Source organism: Pyricularia grisea (assembly GCF_004355905.1).
Source record: "Pyricularia grisea strain NI907 chromosome Unknown Pyricularia_grisea_NI907_Scaffold_2, whole genome shotgun sequence".
In the NCBI taxonomy this organism is placed as follows: Eukaryota; Fungi; Ascomycota; class Sordariomycetes; order Magnaporthales; family Pyriculariaceae; genus Pyricularia; species Pyricularia grisea.
The window spans coordinates 6337309-6352193 of NW_022156717.1; the positions used below are offsets into that span (position 1 = coordinate 6337309).

Below are 14885 nucleotides of genomic sequence, written 5' to 3' on the forward strand. Positions count from 1 at the left end.
TTTGGAAAAGTATGCTTTTTTGCTGCTTTTTGCCACCCCTAGATCCCCATCACATCAATTACCTGCGGGGAAAGGATTGCTGCAAGTTCTTGTTTGGGGATGTCTCACCTATCAGAACAACTGCTGATCTCTTTTGTGGTACTAGAAATAGACCTAGTCTAGTTATTGACGTTGTGAGTACTACAGAAGTACACGGTAAACGGTCTCGGATCCACTTGCAAACATTCCCAGCTGACCCAGTCTACCAAAGTGGAGCATGGAAGAAGGGCGAAGATCTAATCAGATCAAAGCCTGGCAGGCACCTCGAATATGGCTGGTTGGTGATACAGAATACGAGGACTGGGATGTAATATCGCCAATGCGTAATACTGATCGATAGACTTGTACGTGGTGTTTTGAAAGACGACACTTGTCAACCGTGACGAGCGTCGTCAGCTTGCGCTGTCATAATTTTTAATCCTTTTTTGGACAATTTGACAATTTGGCAATTGTCGTGTTTTACTCAAAATTACCCATTGCTTGTTGAGTGGTACACGTGGAATCTTGGCCCTGTCACTTGGTGCAGCCGGGCGGGTAAAGCGTGCATGGTGCATACGACGGCAGCGGTGAACCGGTTGGTCGTGCATGTCTTGGGGGCCGGGGGTGTGTGTGGTCACTGGTCACACAAGAGGGGAGCACATGACGTATCGGTTTTCTCTTGTCAATTTTTTTTTTCTTTTTGTTTTCTGGTTTTGGTTTGCGCACAAAATGGTGAGACACGACAAATTAATTGCAACACGGTTGTGCATTGAAACATGGGCTTTAGGCATCGAGAAGATGGGGTGTTCTGTTCCGGCTATGGTGGTGGTATGTGTAGATCCGAAAGGACGCGCACCCGTCATTCCGTTTAAGGTACCGAAATGGGCTGTTGCGAAACCAAATTGGGCAGAGAGATGGAATTATCCGTAAAGAAGGAGGCGTTGTATTTCCCCATGGGACAAGATGAGACAGATCACGACCAAAAACGTGGCATGCTTTCATCCCATCCGTCACTTAAACCCTGACAAACCCTAGTTGTGTTGGGCATCGAAATTTGATACGGTTAAATGTTTTTTTTTTTATATTTATTTTGTTTTTCCTGCGTGGTAAATACAAATGAGAGAGAGAAAAAAAAAACCCCCCCAGCCACCGTGATGCATACATAGTTTGCGTGGTAAATTGTCGTTTTGCTCATATATGCGACAGAGGAAATGCATAGAAAAACAAAAATACGAACCTATCATAAACTCCAGAATTGGGTTGGGTATCAACGGTCGCCGTTGGGCTCGCCCGATCGACCCTGTTGGTGACGTGTGACTGGCTGCTCCGACCAAACCCCTGGAAGCGTGGCCTAGCACCAGCGGGTCGAGCTTCATGCCCTAAAGCAACAGACAAAGCCTGTTTATGAGTCAGTACCAATGGTACCGGATTTTGAACAGTTTGCCAAGCCCAAAAAGGGAAAAGCCACTTCCGCATTGCCTGCCCCCCTTTTACAACACATATAATAACAAAGCCCATCGGGCGTCCATGTCGTGTCTCCCTGCTCCTGATTCTATTCCTGGACCACCCCGACAAACAACCTTTTTCACTGTAAAATGCTAGAACAAACGAAACTTGCTTTTTCTTCTATTCATCCATGGAAAGCCGGACGACCGTGCTTCATTCACCGACGATTTTCACGCCTTGGAAGCGACACATGATCTAGTAGTAAAAACAATTATTGACTGAACAAAAAAAAAGACTCTGAAAAAAAAACCCCCAAAAAAACCTGCTTTTGACAAGAAAACGACAAAATTATACTTTGGGGGATAGACATAATATATCCAACCAAAATTCCACCAAATGATAGCAACTTCAAACCTGGCAGCCACCAACATGGACAGGGCACAAGAGAGGGACCGCTCCGACAGGCTGCGGAACCGACTATCGGGCGCAGGAGGCATCGTGCCTACCAGGCCTGCACAACCCTCACGTCGGCGGAGCGGTAGCCTCGATGAAACTGCCTCTCAGGTATCGCTGTCCTCCAACGCTCCCACCATCGGCTCTGGGTCTCATCTGAGCTCGTCCCGCGTTGCCAGGACCGGCCGGAGCCGCAGGCCGACAGTGACATTCCCTACCACCAGCAGCAGCCACCACTCAACCGGCTCGGGCAGCGACAACACTACCGACTCTTTGAGGCAGAGGACCGAACGACACTCTCTCAAGTCGGCCATGAAGACACCCCAGCGCCCCTTGACGCCTCCTCTGCCGGCAGACTCGACAACCGGGCCTTCCTTCGGCTCGTTGTCGGACTCACAAGAGTCGTCTCGGCGCTCCATCCGCCGACGCAGGCTGTCCTTCAAGGAGCCGTCGACCACGACCCAAGATAAGCGCCGCTCCATGCCGGGCGGCTGGGCCGAGAGGTTCCTCCCGCAGGTGACCAACGCCAACGCCCTCATGCGTCGGGAGCCGTTTGCCCGCCGCGACTCGTTCGAGTCCGACACGGAAGACTACACCGACTCCGAGCTGTCCGACGACACGCACGCTACCACCGTCATGTCCGACGCGACCGTCGGGAGTCCCAAGGTGCAGAAGAGGCCCGTGACGACCACGGCGCCCGTCGTCCAGATCACCAACACCCGCCAGGCACCCCCGACTTCGGCACACTCGGTCAGCGCCGCCTCGGCCCCCACCAAGCCCCCCGGCCGCACGCTGACCATCGAGGTGCACCCGGCGCGGGAGTCCGAGGAGGAGGTCCGCAAGCGCGAGGAGGAGAAGCGCCGCCGGGAGCGGATCGAGGCGGACCTCCGCAGCAAGATTGCCGGCCTGGAGAAGCGGATGCAGGCCGAGGCCGAGGACAACGCGCGGCAGCAGCAGCAGGTGCAGCGCCAGATTGCGAGCGTGGCCGCCAAGCAGAAGGAGCGGCAAGCCCCCGTCTCGGCACCCGCGACCCCGGCGCCACCGGCCCCTTCCAGACAGGCTCCCGTGCCGCCCATGAGCCGTCTGTCGCCGGGTCGCACCGAGTCCACTCCTGCCTCCCCCCAGCTCAACGCCCAGGCTAGGCCGTTCCAGCCGTCCCCCAGGCCTCTGTCGATGACGGCCATGGCCCCCGTCGTGCCGCAGATGAACCACCTCCCGCCGATGCCTACCCTGGAGATCATCCCACCGTTCCTGCAACAGGCAATTCCAAGCATGACAATCCCGCCGTCCATGCCGCCGCCGCCGCCTCACCCCATGCCCATGGTCAAGCAGCACAACCCCGCCGACCTCACCCTCCAACAACAACTAGACGCCCAAGCCGCGCAACTCGCCTCCCTCCGCGCGACCCTCGCGGCCGTCGAGGCGGAGCGCGACGAGAACAAGTCCGGCATGGCGACCTTGTCGGAGCAGTGCAAGACGCTCGAGGCCGAGGTGCGCACCGTGCGGGCGGCGCGCTCGCAGTCCGAGGAGGTCACCATCGCCAAGCTGGCTGCCTGTGAGCTTGTCCGCGATGTGCTCCGCATCAAGGTCGAGGGCTTCGAGAGCGAGGTCAAGACCAAGGCAATGGTCATCGAGGACCTCTCGACCGAGCGGGACAGGTTGGCCGTCGCGCTCGAGGCGTCGGCCGCCGAGGTTGCCGTCCTGACCGAGAGGTCGAGGATGCTGGAGGAGGATCGAGAGAGGGCCCACGGGGACATGCTTGCGCTCAAGGAGGAGCTGGTCAATGTGCGCGCTGCCGCTGAGGCTTTGGAGAGGGAGAAGGCCGAGCTTGAGGGCAAGGTTGTGGGGCTGCAGGGCGACTTGGGCACTGCGCAGTCAAAGATCGCTGAGCTGGAGCTTGTGGTCAAGGAGAAGGAGCTCGTTGTCAAGGACAAGGAGGGTGTGATCAAGGAGAAGGAGGACTGCATCGAGCAGCTGAAGAAGGATGGCGATGAGGTGAAGGCGAGCAACGACGAGCTTAAAAAGGAAGTCGAGGAGCTGGCTTCAGCTGGTGCCATCAAGGACAAGGAGTTGATCGAGATTACTACCAAGCTGGCCGACGCAGAGGCAACACTGGCCACGTCGCAATCAAGCCTTGCGACGCTCGAGACCACTCTGGCGACCACAGCAGAAGAAAAGGCAAAGGAGATCTCCGGCCTGCAGGAGAAACTGGCAGCAGCCGAGACGGCCGTTGCAGCAGCCATCACAACAGCCGAGGCAAACATGGCAGCAGCCACAGCAGAAAAAGAAACCGAGATTGCCAGCCTGAACGACAAGCTCGCTGCCGCCAAAGCAGAGAAAGAAGCCGAGCTCGCCAGCCTCAATGAGAAGCTCGCCGCCGCCGAAGCAGAGACAACTAAAGCACAGGCCGAGATCAAGGACCTGCAGGGCAAGACGCCAGAGGACTACGCCGCATCCATCGCCGCCGCCGCCAAGGAAAAAGACGAGCTGGCATCCAAGATCGCCGCGCTGCAGGCCGAGGTGGAGAGCCGCACGGCCGAGGCCAACGACATGGTGACGACCTTTGCGACGGAGAAGGCGGCGCTTGAGGCGGACAAGGCGGCCGTCGAGTCGGAGCGGAGCGAGATTGAAGAGGCGCGCGCGGCCGCCGCCGCCGAGGCGGCTCGGCTGTCTTTGCACGTCGCCCAGCTCAAGGCCAAGGTAGAGGCGTCAAAGAACAAGAAGACGGTCCCGACCACGGCGGCGGCGTCGGCTGCTGCTGCCGTCAAGAGCACAAAGACGGTCAAGACCAAGGCGGACTTTTTCTTTGTCAGGAACTCGCAGGACAGGGGTAGGATGCAGGTCGTCAAGAAGAGCGAGCTCAAGAGCTCGAGGAGCTCGAGCCGGACTCCTAGTGCCAAGGACGAGTGAATTGGATGATTTAGATATTATGATTCTTTTTTTTTTTTTTTTTTTTTTTTTGACTTCTTTTTACCGTTTATTTCCTTTATTGTTTTGAGTTTTATTTCTCGTTTTTATTTTAGGATGGTACTTGCTAGCGGCGGAGCATGGATTTGATTTGACGTGTCTTGGGTTTTCATTGGGGCGGCATGTAACGGAGCATGTAACGGGACAAAAGCAAAGCTGGAATTATGGTCAGGGATTTCATGTATGGGAAGCATTTAAAAAGGTCATGGCAACATGTTTTGACTGTAGTATTTCTAGTTTTTCTAATCGAAGCGTTTATCATTTCACTCTCGTTCCAACATACCTAGTGATGTAGTCCCCGGTTCCATTTCGCTGACCCCAGGTGTGCGCATCGCCCTGAGCTGCATTTCCTGTCCCTATTAGGCAATACAGTCGCCTTTGTCCTGATTTTTGATGACTCGTACGAAACTTGGTAAAATCTTGTCGTCTGAAAACAACATAGGCGAAAACCTGTCAGCAAAAAGCTAGCCTATGTCTTCTCCTAGGGTGTGGCTATAAATCTCCTTTTGCTAGGTCCGAACCCCCCGTCGTCAAGCTTTCCTACCCGCAGCTGGCGATGCTCGGTTGGCAAGATGCCGAATTCGACCGACACTAAACCAAATCCATTGGAAAGTTCCGGGGTTCCAGGGTCTTTTTACAGACGTGGGGTGTTATGCCTCGGCTCAAGCTGTACGAATTTGCCTGTCAAGTCGGTTGTCCTTGACTCGTGGCGCGTTTACTGTCATCTTCGGCTACAATCTCGTCGTTTTCCCCGCGATTCCTCGAGACACTATTTCGGGACACTTTGACTTCTCTCTACGAAATCGCGTGTTCAAAAGCAAGTACGAGGTAACGCGCCCCGGGCATCAGGATAAGCTTTCGGAATAAAGGGAGTACCCCTGAAAGACTACCAACATTCGTCCCATCGCCCGTCGTTGCGCACGCACACCAGGCGAAATTCTCCATCTTCCGTCAGCCCTACAATAGCCCCCTAGTTTTCCCGCTAGTTCCAAAATGGCGCAACCACAAAAGAAGATCAACACCAACCCGACCGACCCGGGCGCCCTCGTGGTCAACGAGCAGGTCAAGGGCATCCCGGCGGCCGAGATGCTGCGGCGCTCCTTGGCCCTTCCCGGCGCTCCTCCGTTCCAGGCCGTGCTCGACAACCCCTGCAGTGGAGGCGTCATCACCGCCCAGCTGTTCAAGCCAGAGTTCGCCAGCGACAAGCTGTCCCGCGTCGTCGCCGTCGACCTCGACCCGGGCGTCGTCGCCTTCACCTCCCACCGTGTGACAAAAGAAGCCGGCTGGGCCGGCAAGGTCGAGGTGCTACGGGCTGGACAGCACCCTCTGCCCCTACCCGACTCCACCTTCTCGCACGTCTTCAACAACTTTGCCGTCTCGGCCCCCGACGACGACGCCACCCTCAAGGAGACCCTCCGGCTCCTCCAGCCGGGCGGCGTCGCGGGCTTCACGACCTGGAGGAACCCGGCGTGGTGGGACGCGGTCGCGGTCCCCGCCGTCAGCAATTACATCCCCGGTGCTCCGCCCCTGCCGGGCCTCGCCGCCATCTTCCCGGACCGCGGCTGGAGCGACAACGCTACCGCCGAGGGTCGGCTGACCGCTGCCGGGTTTGTGGACGTCGTCTCCCAGGACTTTGTGTTTGCGCCTGATGTGCCGGCGGATGCGTTTGCCACGGCTTGCTCGGGCTTGGTCAGGGCTTTTATCAAGTTCAAGTGGTCGCCCGAGGAGAATGAGCAATTCTCGGCCAAGATTGCTGGTGCTATGCAGAGGCATCTTGAGGAGACTGCCGGTGGGAGGTGGAATGCCAAGATGTATGCCATCATTACCTTTGGGCGGAAGCCTGGCTCCAAAGATCGGGGCGCCAGTTTGTAATGTCAAGCATGAGTGTTGGTTTGCGTTGGGAAGATTTAGTAATAGTGGGCTTTCTGAGCCAATGTCTCGCATGAAAATAGCATCTAACAATCATAGCGTGTCATACTTCAGCCAGTACGATTGCTTACAGCTTGAGCGTAGTTGAGCAAGCCATACTTGGGCAGCATTTTTTAGTCTTTTTTGTTGAGTCTAGATGAGTCCGGGCAGGTTGGAAAGACATGCCGATGCAGAACGGATGGTAAGAGTCAGACGAGCCAACAATTATAAAAGCTTTCTCTAGCTCAAGGCTTCTGGCATCTGGAGGACCACATTATCACACGGGAAAGACCCGACTAAATAAATTCTGAAGTCTATTATCGTACAGCTACTTCGGAACAAGAACATTTTCCATCAACGGAACCGAGAGCGATGTGCTATACCTACAGATTCTATTTTCAATGCGGGCACACTGTCAGCGTGAATGATTGCCAATATGAGCGCCAGCCTTGCGATCCCGAAACCAATAAGGTCAAAAGCTATCGGTCAGAGGATGTGTGTCTTAGCTGTGAGCCGAAGCCGTAAAAGATACAGCAATTTTTCATGTGGAATTGCTGTTCAATATGCAAAGATAACCTTAAACGAAAGGGACTGCATCTGGAACATCATAACGGTGCAAGTTGATAGCTGCAGAAAGCGAATCTTTTGACTTGGGAAGAAATCACTTTAAATTTAGAGGTTAGCGCCTAAGTTCAGTCATGGGCATGTGGAAATCATATGCAGTCAGAGCTACTATAACTATTCACCGCTCATAAAAGGATGCACATGGAGCTAGTCTGGGTACATCGCATTTCACTGAACTAAAATATCCGCATAAGCAAGGTCACTTGGTCTAGTTCTAGTCTAGTCCTTAATCCTATAGAATGATATAAGAGGAGGTGAAGATGGAGAAGATGGCAAAAACCAGCCTACGCTCGTCCCAAAAACCCTATCTAGCTACCACATCGGTCCAGCGAAGATTCCAGATTGGCCAAGCAAAAGGTTCAGATCGGCCAAACGGGAGGGTAGGGTATAGATGCTTACTTGCCCGCCAATTTATGCCTCTCTACATCCGACCAAATGGAAGATTTTCCCGGAATGATTGGACCGCCTTAACTGCCGATACCTAGCGGCTGGGACGTTCCGACCCGTGGCTACTGTTTAAATGTCCGACTCAGCCGCTAATATGTGACTGCATCCTCGATTGTCCAATCGTGTTCGGGATTGGGATCATGCAGGTTCGAGTTGGTCAAGAATTGAGACTAGACCTAGAACTAATTGCTTACAACACTCAAAATTATCTCACTGAAGTGTCTGCCTTGTTGCAAAACTCAAGAGGATGCCAAAATTTGCGTGGCAAACTACCTTGCAAGGAACCTGTGACAGACCTGCAAGCGATTCATGAGTGGGTGGGATGAATTTCTATTTGCATACAGCTGCAATGACTAAGTTAAGTATCTACGCGACCTGAATTTGAGCAGTTAAGCGCCGTCTTTCTCTGGCTAACGGTTAGCGCATAATGCATTCAGACCATATCGAGAATTTTGACCTTTAATATTGATGATTCTTGGACACGGGATTTTCAGTGCTCAGGCCACCTGACCTACGCATGCCTGCCTCTGCAGTCTTGAGACACATTAGGGCTGACTGTGATATGAATACAACCCGGAAATCGAGCATCCTATCGAGTTTCTCCCCACAGTAAGCCGCCGCCTCCACCGGGGCGGATCAAAAAACCGGGTGTAAGTCATACTGATAAATAACAGCGTGAGGGATTCCTCGAGTTGTAACAGTTGCCGTCTCTTGTTACTGCTGTAATATCGTAAGGGTGTGGTCATTCCAGGTCAGCAAAAACGCTAAATCACCAGAACGTCAACGTATCCGGCTACCTTTACAGTACGAATGGCTGCCGGTACATAACAACCACAAGCCACAAGCCCAGCATTCCCATGGCGACTCAGGTATGAATATATTCTCCCCTATGTACACGCCTGCGGAATCTCCAAGGAAATTTAATGTTTACTGCAACTGGTGGTTTTTTGTGGCGTGTATGTACCGACATGTGTTTGTACTGTAAATGTATTCAAGGTGCGTTGCGGTGATTTAGCGTTTTGTGGCCTGAAATAACCACCACACCCCCATTTACGATAAAAATGGCTACATCATCGGCTCAAACAGCTACAACGACATTGGAGGTTTCAACGGCTTCAGATGATGTGAGATGTTGCGGGAAAAAGTATACTAGGATGCGAAAACTTGAGTAGTACAAGTGACCGCTAAAATCGTCCCTGCAATTTGTCTAAATTTTACGGAGGTCAAAGTTTGCAAGTTGATTTTAAACCTCGCGCCTAGCTATGTGTCGAAAACTCTCGTGCCCAACCGTCTTTTGAATCTCAAAACCCTCAACATGTTAGCCTCTATCATCACCCACGTCTTGGTTCTGTTCATTGGGATTCACTTCAGGCGGTTGTCGAGCTACCTTGTTGATCACCTTTGTTACGCTCGGCTTTGGAAGTCACGCTTCTCGTACTCCAAAAGTGGCAATGCCACCTCTGTTGACGCGCTGGCAAACATCAAGGTTGAGCTTCTGGACAGGTAAAAAAAAACACAAATCCACGCTCCTCAAGATGCTGGCTTGGGAGAACCTCACGACTGACTGAAGACATCAGGTACCAAGTCGAGGTAAAACACCCCCAAGGAACATGGCAGAGACAGGCGTATGACGACTTTGTCGGGGCCCTGACCAACCCGGCCAAGAAATTCCCTTGCATATACGGGACCAAAGGATTCAAGGCGAACGAACTCGACTTTGTCTTTCTCGACTCGGAGGAGCTCGGCAACATGGCGACATCCAAACAAGGCGCAAGGGCGATACTCGAATACCACAAGATACTCGACAGCCGAGGCCGCAACATCTCGCTCGTGATGCTGTGCCCGCCTCCCAAGCGGGAGCGCACCGTGCAAGAGTACCACGACACGTTTTGGTCGTTCCTCCACCGCTTGAGGCAACTGGACCCCAAGCCTTGGCCGGCCAAGATCCCACGCAACACCGGGCACGTCAAGTGGTGCATGAACTTTGACGGCATCGAGGCCTTCTTCGCCGTCCTGACGCCGGCGCACAGGCAGCGCCTCTCCCGCCACGCCCCGAACTTTGCCATGGTCTATCAGCCCCGATACATCTTCGACATCGTCTTCAAGAATGCCCGTTACCGCGAGTCCGCCACCAAGATGATCCGCGGCTTGGTCGACCAGTACGACCAAATCCCTCACAGTCCCGAGATCAGCGATTATGGCTTGCCGGGCTCCACCGAAAGCCGTCAGTACTTTCTGCTGGATGAGAATGTACCGTCAAAATGTCCATATAAAACCCTGGATGACCAAGAAGCGGAGGATTGACCATATTTGGTGCTTTTATCGTTCGTTGTGTATGTATTGAACTTTTTGCTCTAGATGTCCATAGTGGAAGCATAACCAAAGAAGAAGTTTGTGGCGGCTGGTACGCGTGGTTTGCTAGAAGGTTTGGAGGTACGAGGCAAGGACAAAGGGGTGACACGGATTATATTACCTGATTAGGCTGGGTGGATCTATTGAACGTATACTTCCTATCCCAGTGATGTTAAGCCCGAAATAAGGATTGAAATTCAAATAAACGGAAATCTGCATTTATTCCTATATAAAGCCGAAGAAGACACTAATCAAGAATAAATGTCTATTTCTCTCTGTTACTGAGGCAACGTCCTCTCATGCTGCAGTTTGCACACCTCCTTACCACTACAACATCGAGGGCGCCAGCTCATTCCGGATCCAAGTGCGAGGCATCCATCATGATCCACGAGTTATGCCCTAGAAGCCTAGCCCAAATGTCTCCACACCAACAATCAGCCGGTAACCGCCGAAAGATATATAAAGTCCCGACGTCAATTTCTCAAATGAGCCGCGCATGGCCATGGACGTCTTCTTGAGAACCTCGAGTGAGCTTATATCTGTTCTCGCTCACAAACCGCAAGCCTGGATGGAAGTTTTGGATAATTTTAGCATCATGTACTCCCAATCGCTTTTGGGAGAACTTGGCCTGGAAAATATTTACATGGCCCATAGATAAACTGATATATATTTTTAGAGATCCAAGGTTTGCGGGGGATTTTGGGCTTGTAGAAGCCGTTTTGAACATTAAAGTTGAATTGTGGACGAGTTGGGTGTTAAAGTGAGTCAGTGACTTGCTTCAGAGTATTACATAACTTATATTGATCCATATTCAAAGTTAACTTGATATGGGAAGACACATGACAAAATCAACTTGACCGTTTTTTTTGGTTTTTGACCGTAGAAATCTTTCTTCTACTTTCCAAACTTCTACATCACTTAGTTTGTCTTGGAGTACCATTTCTTACAACGGAAGCTTGTTCGAGTAGACTAATTACGAGCATATGATCGTATTTCCCTTGCTCACCCAAAATAGTCGGGAAAACTTAGGAAAATGTTAGTTTTACGAAGCATACGCAATAAAGGCGAGCTTCCATTGATATTTTGAGGGTGAGGCATGTCAAAACCCGCCCATGGGGACCCAAAAATGTGTTCGAAGGGCCCATGGGCCAAATTACCACAAGGTCCCACAAATTGGAATAAACTCTGGCGGGGATAAGTCGCGACATGTATATCCTCGATGGTAACATTGGGTGGATAGAGTTCGGGTGCCAAGTAAAAACATCGTGGGTGTCGGATAATTTATCCAACCCTATTTCGAGTACATTCAAAGTTCGACATGCTAGACTAGTCTGATCATCTGGCGTCAAATTACGATCATAACATGTTGTTTTACTACAGAAATCAACAAGACATCGACGCATGATTTTGAGGCAGTTATGTGTGTTACCAGACGGTCTCAACACAAGCGCGGAAATCGTGCCTCGGAGGACAAATTTGCACCTGAAGGATGCCGTTGCAAGCCTTCGAAATGGGTAAGAAAATCTTGTTGAAGCCCGGATTATGCCATATTTTTCTTTCCAAAGAAAGAGAGCTCTTCCAAATGGATTTCGAGCAAATGAAACAACCAAGGTAGCCAACAGCACAACCGGAACCTCTCGTAGCGCATGTCATTGTTGTAACTTGTAAGACAAAAAGTGAATCTGCCCAGGCAGTTACAGCCACCTGGATCTCCTTGTAAGAGGATACATGTCCAGCGGGCTTTGGTACCCCGCATGTTGTAGCATAGCCAACCCCCAACATGCACTGTGCGGTTGATTGCAAACGTTGATCGGATATCATATTGACGAGTTGATTGTGGCGTACAGTAAATATCCACAAACTTACTTCACTGATGAGATATACATGATTTTCGCTATATGCCACCCATCGTATTACCTGGCTTGAACGGTTTTGAAGTACCTTGCATAGTGGATTTTTTTCACTGTTTACTAGGGGATCCACTTGCACCCTGGTTGTGACCTTTACTATGATGGCCGACTGTACAAGAAAATGATTTCTGATCAGGGCAGCTATATATCACAGCCATGGAAAGCGTAGAACGGAGGCTAGTATATTGGCCCTTATCGACAAAGTGTTTACTTTGAAGAGAAGAAAGGAAACAAACAAAGTTCTGAACTTGACGCGATATCCGCGGACAAAAGCCATCCGTTATAAGGAGTGAGGGGTTTGGAAGTTTAAGTGGTAACGAGCAGCTATCTTCTGCCGAAAGATGGTACCGAGTTATTCGGAAACCCGTCGGGAGGCCGAAATCCATTCAGAACCCTCTATAAAATTCCCTCTTTGGGGTTTTCGCCATCTGAACGCGCAAGACGAATTTTATCGGCCCAAACACGGATTTGGACCAACTTTTCCGCATCTTCTCTTTATATTATGCTCCTTCTATTCATCGGTCTACTTACATTCCACCTTTTCCCGTCATTCCAGAATCAACGTCTTCGATTTCGCTTGCCAATCAAGTTAAGATGAGCCAGCTCGCCAACACTTCACATGTGGGGTTCGCTCCAGTGGTCGGGTTCGATTATTCGTCATGGTACTCATCTTGCGTTATAACCGGCGTACTTGTAGCGCTGGTTGTGTACAGCATGCGGGACAAGTACCAAGATCTGCCACATGCGAATCCGAACAAATTTACCGAGTTGACTACTTCTAGAACCCGTGCTGAGTTCCTTGTTAATGCTCGAAGAGTTATGGATCGCGCGGCCCCATTCAAGGACAAGCCATACCGGGTTATGACGGACAATGGCCCTCAGCTCGTCCTCCCTCCCAGGTATGTTGAGGAGCTGAAGGGCAGCATGGACCTCAGTTTCAATAAAGCGATTACGGAAGTAGGTACCTACCTCCCATGTGCATTTATAAGTACTTCTTTATTGGTTATTTATTTCAACTACAACCTGTCCCACATGATTTATCCCCATTGACAAATATCCACACAGGTCGGCCATGGCTACCTCCCGGGCTTGGAACCAATTGGAGGGCCCCTGGAACTACCAAACGTCGTTAGTAAACACTTGACCAAAAAGCTGAGTAAGCATAAGTGCTTTCCAAATATCAACATATCAACCGTTGCTAACTCCGTCGTCACCCAAAACCTTAGGTTTTGTGACTTCACCCATATCAGAAGAAGCTTCCTTGGCTCTTCAGGATATTTTCACCGATTCCAAAGGTAGTGTGTACTGGTCGTCATCGCCCCGATTCTCGGCAGACAAATATCAAGTGGCCTTACTGAATAAATCACCGCACTATGCACAGAATGGACTGAATTAACCGAGGGCAAGATCATGCCTGTCGTCGCTCGAATGTCATCACGGGTCTTCATGGGGCAGGAGCTATGCAACGACGAAAAATGGATCAAAGCCTCTACCCACTACGTGAGGACCGTGTTTAAGCACCGTGGTCAAATATCCGCTTGGCCGCGTATCTTGCGTCCGTTCGCCTACCGGTTCATGCCGGCCAGTCGTGAGATACAACAGGCGCTGCAGGCTTGCCGGGACGTGTTGCAACCACACGTGGGCAAGCGGGCTGCGCTCAACAAGGAGGCCGTGGCGCGCGGCGAGCCAAAACCCTATCATGATTCTCTTGAATGGTTCGCAGCTGAAATAAAACACGGCTACGACCCGGCAATTGCTCAAATAACCATGAGCCTGGTGGCGATACACACCACAACGGACCTTCTTACGCAGACCATGGCGGATCTTGCAGGGCATCCCGAATTGATTGAGTCACTTCGACGCGAGGTTATCGAAGTCCTTGGCGCTCATGGTCTGAAAAAGGCAGCGTTTCAAAAACTGGTCCTAATGGATAGCTGTTTCAAAGAATCTCAGAGGATGAGACCTACTTTTCTTGGTAAGTCTTTCATTGTTTTGTGTTATATAAAAAAAGAAAAATTAAAAAAGCGCCTTCGTTCACTGGTCATATCATGACGCCGATGGCTCAAATAATCGTTATGGCTGGCTCTTTCAGAAAAAAAAAATTGATGCCAACATTACCTCTCCCATCGCTAGCATTCTTTCTGCGCCAGGCCCTAGTCGACGTTAAACTGAGCGATGGGTTCGTTATCAAGAAGGGCACAAAGCTTTTCATGGATTCCTCGCCCATGATGGACGAAGAGATCTACCCGGAGCCTCACCGCTACAACCCCTACCGTTTCGTGGAAATGCGAAAAACCCCTGGCGAGGAGGCCAAGTCGCACTTGATCAGTGTCAGCGCCAACCATTTTGGATTCGGCCACGGAGTCCATGCCTGCCCCGGTCGCTACTTCGCGGCCAACGAGCTCAAGATTGCCATGGCACACATCCTTCTCAAGTACGATTGGAAGTTGGCCGATGGGTGTGAAAACTTACAGCCAATTACCATTAGTGTCAGATATGCAAACCACCCCAATCTGAAACTCTTGGTTCGTAGGAGGAAAGAAGAGCTAGATTTGAATACGCTTGACTGTTGATCGCTGATATAGTTTGTCGAAAGTCTCAAGTGCTGGCGATAGCAGTTCAGGATTATAAACAAGAAGGCTTGTTGCACCTCATGGGACTGTTCTCTTGTTGGGCGATCACTGTATACCAGGAGCATGCAGAAAGACGAACCAGCTAGTACTGTAATCCCAAACGCTCTAATCCAAGCGCACAGGTACT

General features: G+C 51.2%; 5 protein-coding genes across 5 annotated transcripts; all 5 read left to right on the plus strand.

Annotated features, from left to right (window-relative positions):
- Window positions 1-1860: 1860 nt before the first annotated feature.
- PgNI_04456 (uncharacterized protein) lies at window positions 1861-4827 on the plus strand (the record flags this gene model as incomplete). Its single annotated transcript, XM_031124501.1, has 1 exon — window positions 1861-4827. One exon carries the CDS (start codon window positions 1861-1863, stop codon window positions 4825-4827), a length of 2967 nt encoding a protein of 988 aa, XP_030985461.1.
- Window positions 4828-5355: 528 nt separating this feature from the next.
- PgNI_04457 (uncharacterized protein) lies at window positions 5356-5751 on the plus strand (the record flags this gene model as incomplete). The annotated part of the gene is made up of 2 exons (XM_031124502.1): window positions 5356-5370; window positions 5398-5751. 2 exons carry the CDS (start codon window positions 5356-5358, stop codon window positions 5749-5751), a joined length of 369 nt encoding a protein of 122 aa, XP_030985462.1.
- A 126-nt stretch (window positions 5752-5877) lies between these two features.
- On the plus strand, window positions 5878-6756 carry PgNI_04458 (uncharacterized protein; the record flags this gene model as incomplete). Its single annotated transcript, XM_031124503.1, has 1 exon — window positions 5878-6756. The coding sequence occupies one exon, from the start codon at window positions 5878-5880 to the stop codon at window positions 6754-6756; it is 879 nt and encodes a 292-aa protein (XP_030985467.1).
- A 2422-nt stretch (window positions 6757-9178) lies between these two features.
- On the plus strand, window positions 9179-10167 carry PgNI_04459 (uncharacterized protein; the record flags this gene model as incomplete). The annotated part of the gene is made up of 2 exons (XM_031124504.1): window positions 9179-9366; window positions 9441-10167. The coding sequence occupies 2 exons, from the start codon at window positions 9179-9181 to the stop codon at window positions 10165-10167; spliced, it is 915 nt and encodes a 304-aa protein (XP_030985468.1).
- Window positions 10168-12719: 2552 nt separating this feature from the next.
- On the plus strand, window positions 12720-14698 carry PgNI_04460 (uncharacterized protein; the record flags this gene model as incomplete). Its single annotated transcript, XM_031124505.1, has 5 exons — window positions 12720-13082; window positions 13191-13281; window positions 13352-13420; window positions 13507-14100; window positions 14259-14698. 5 exons carry the CDS (start codon window positions 12720-12722, stop codon window positions 14696-14698), a joined length of 1557 nt encoding a protein of 518 aa, XP_030984160.1.
- Window positions 14699-14885: the final 187 nt, after the last annotated feature.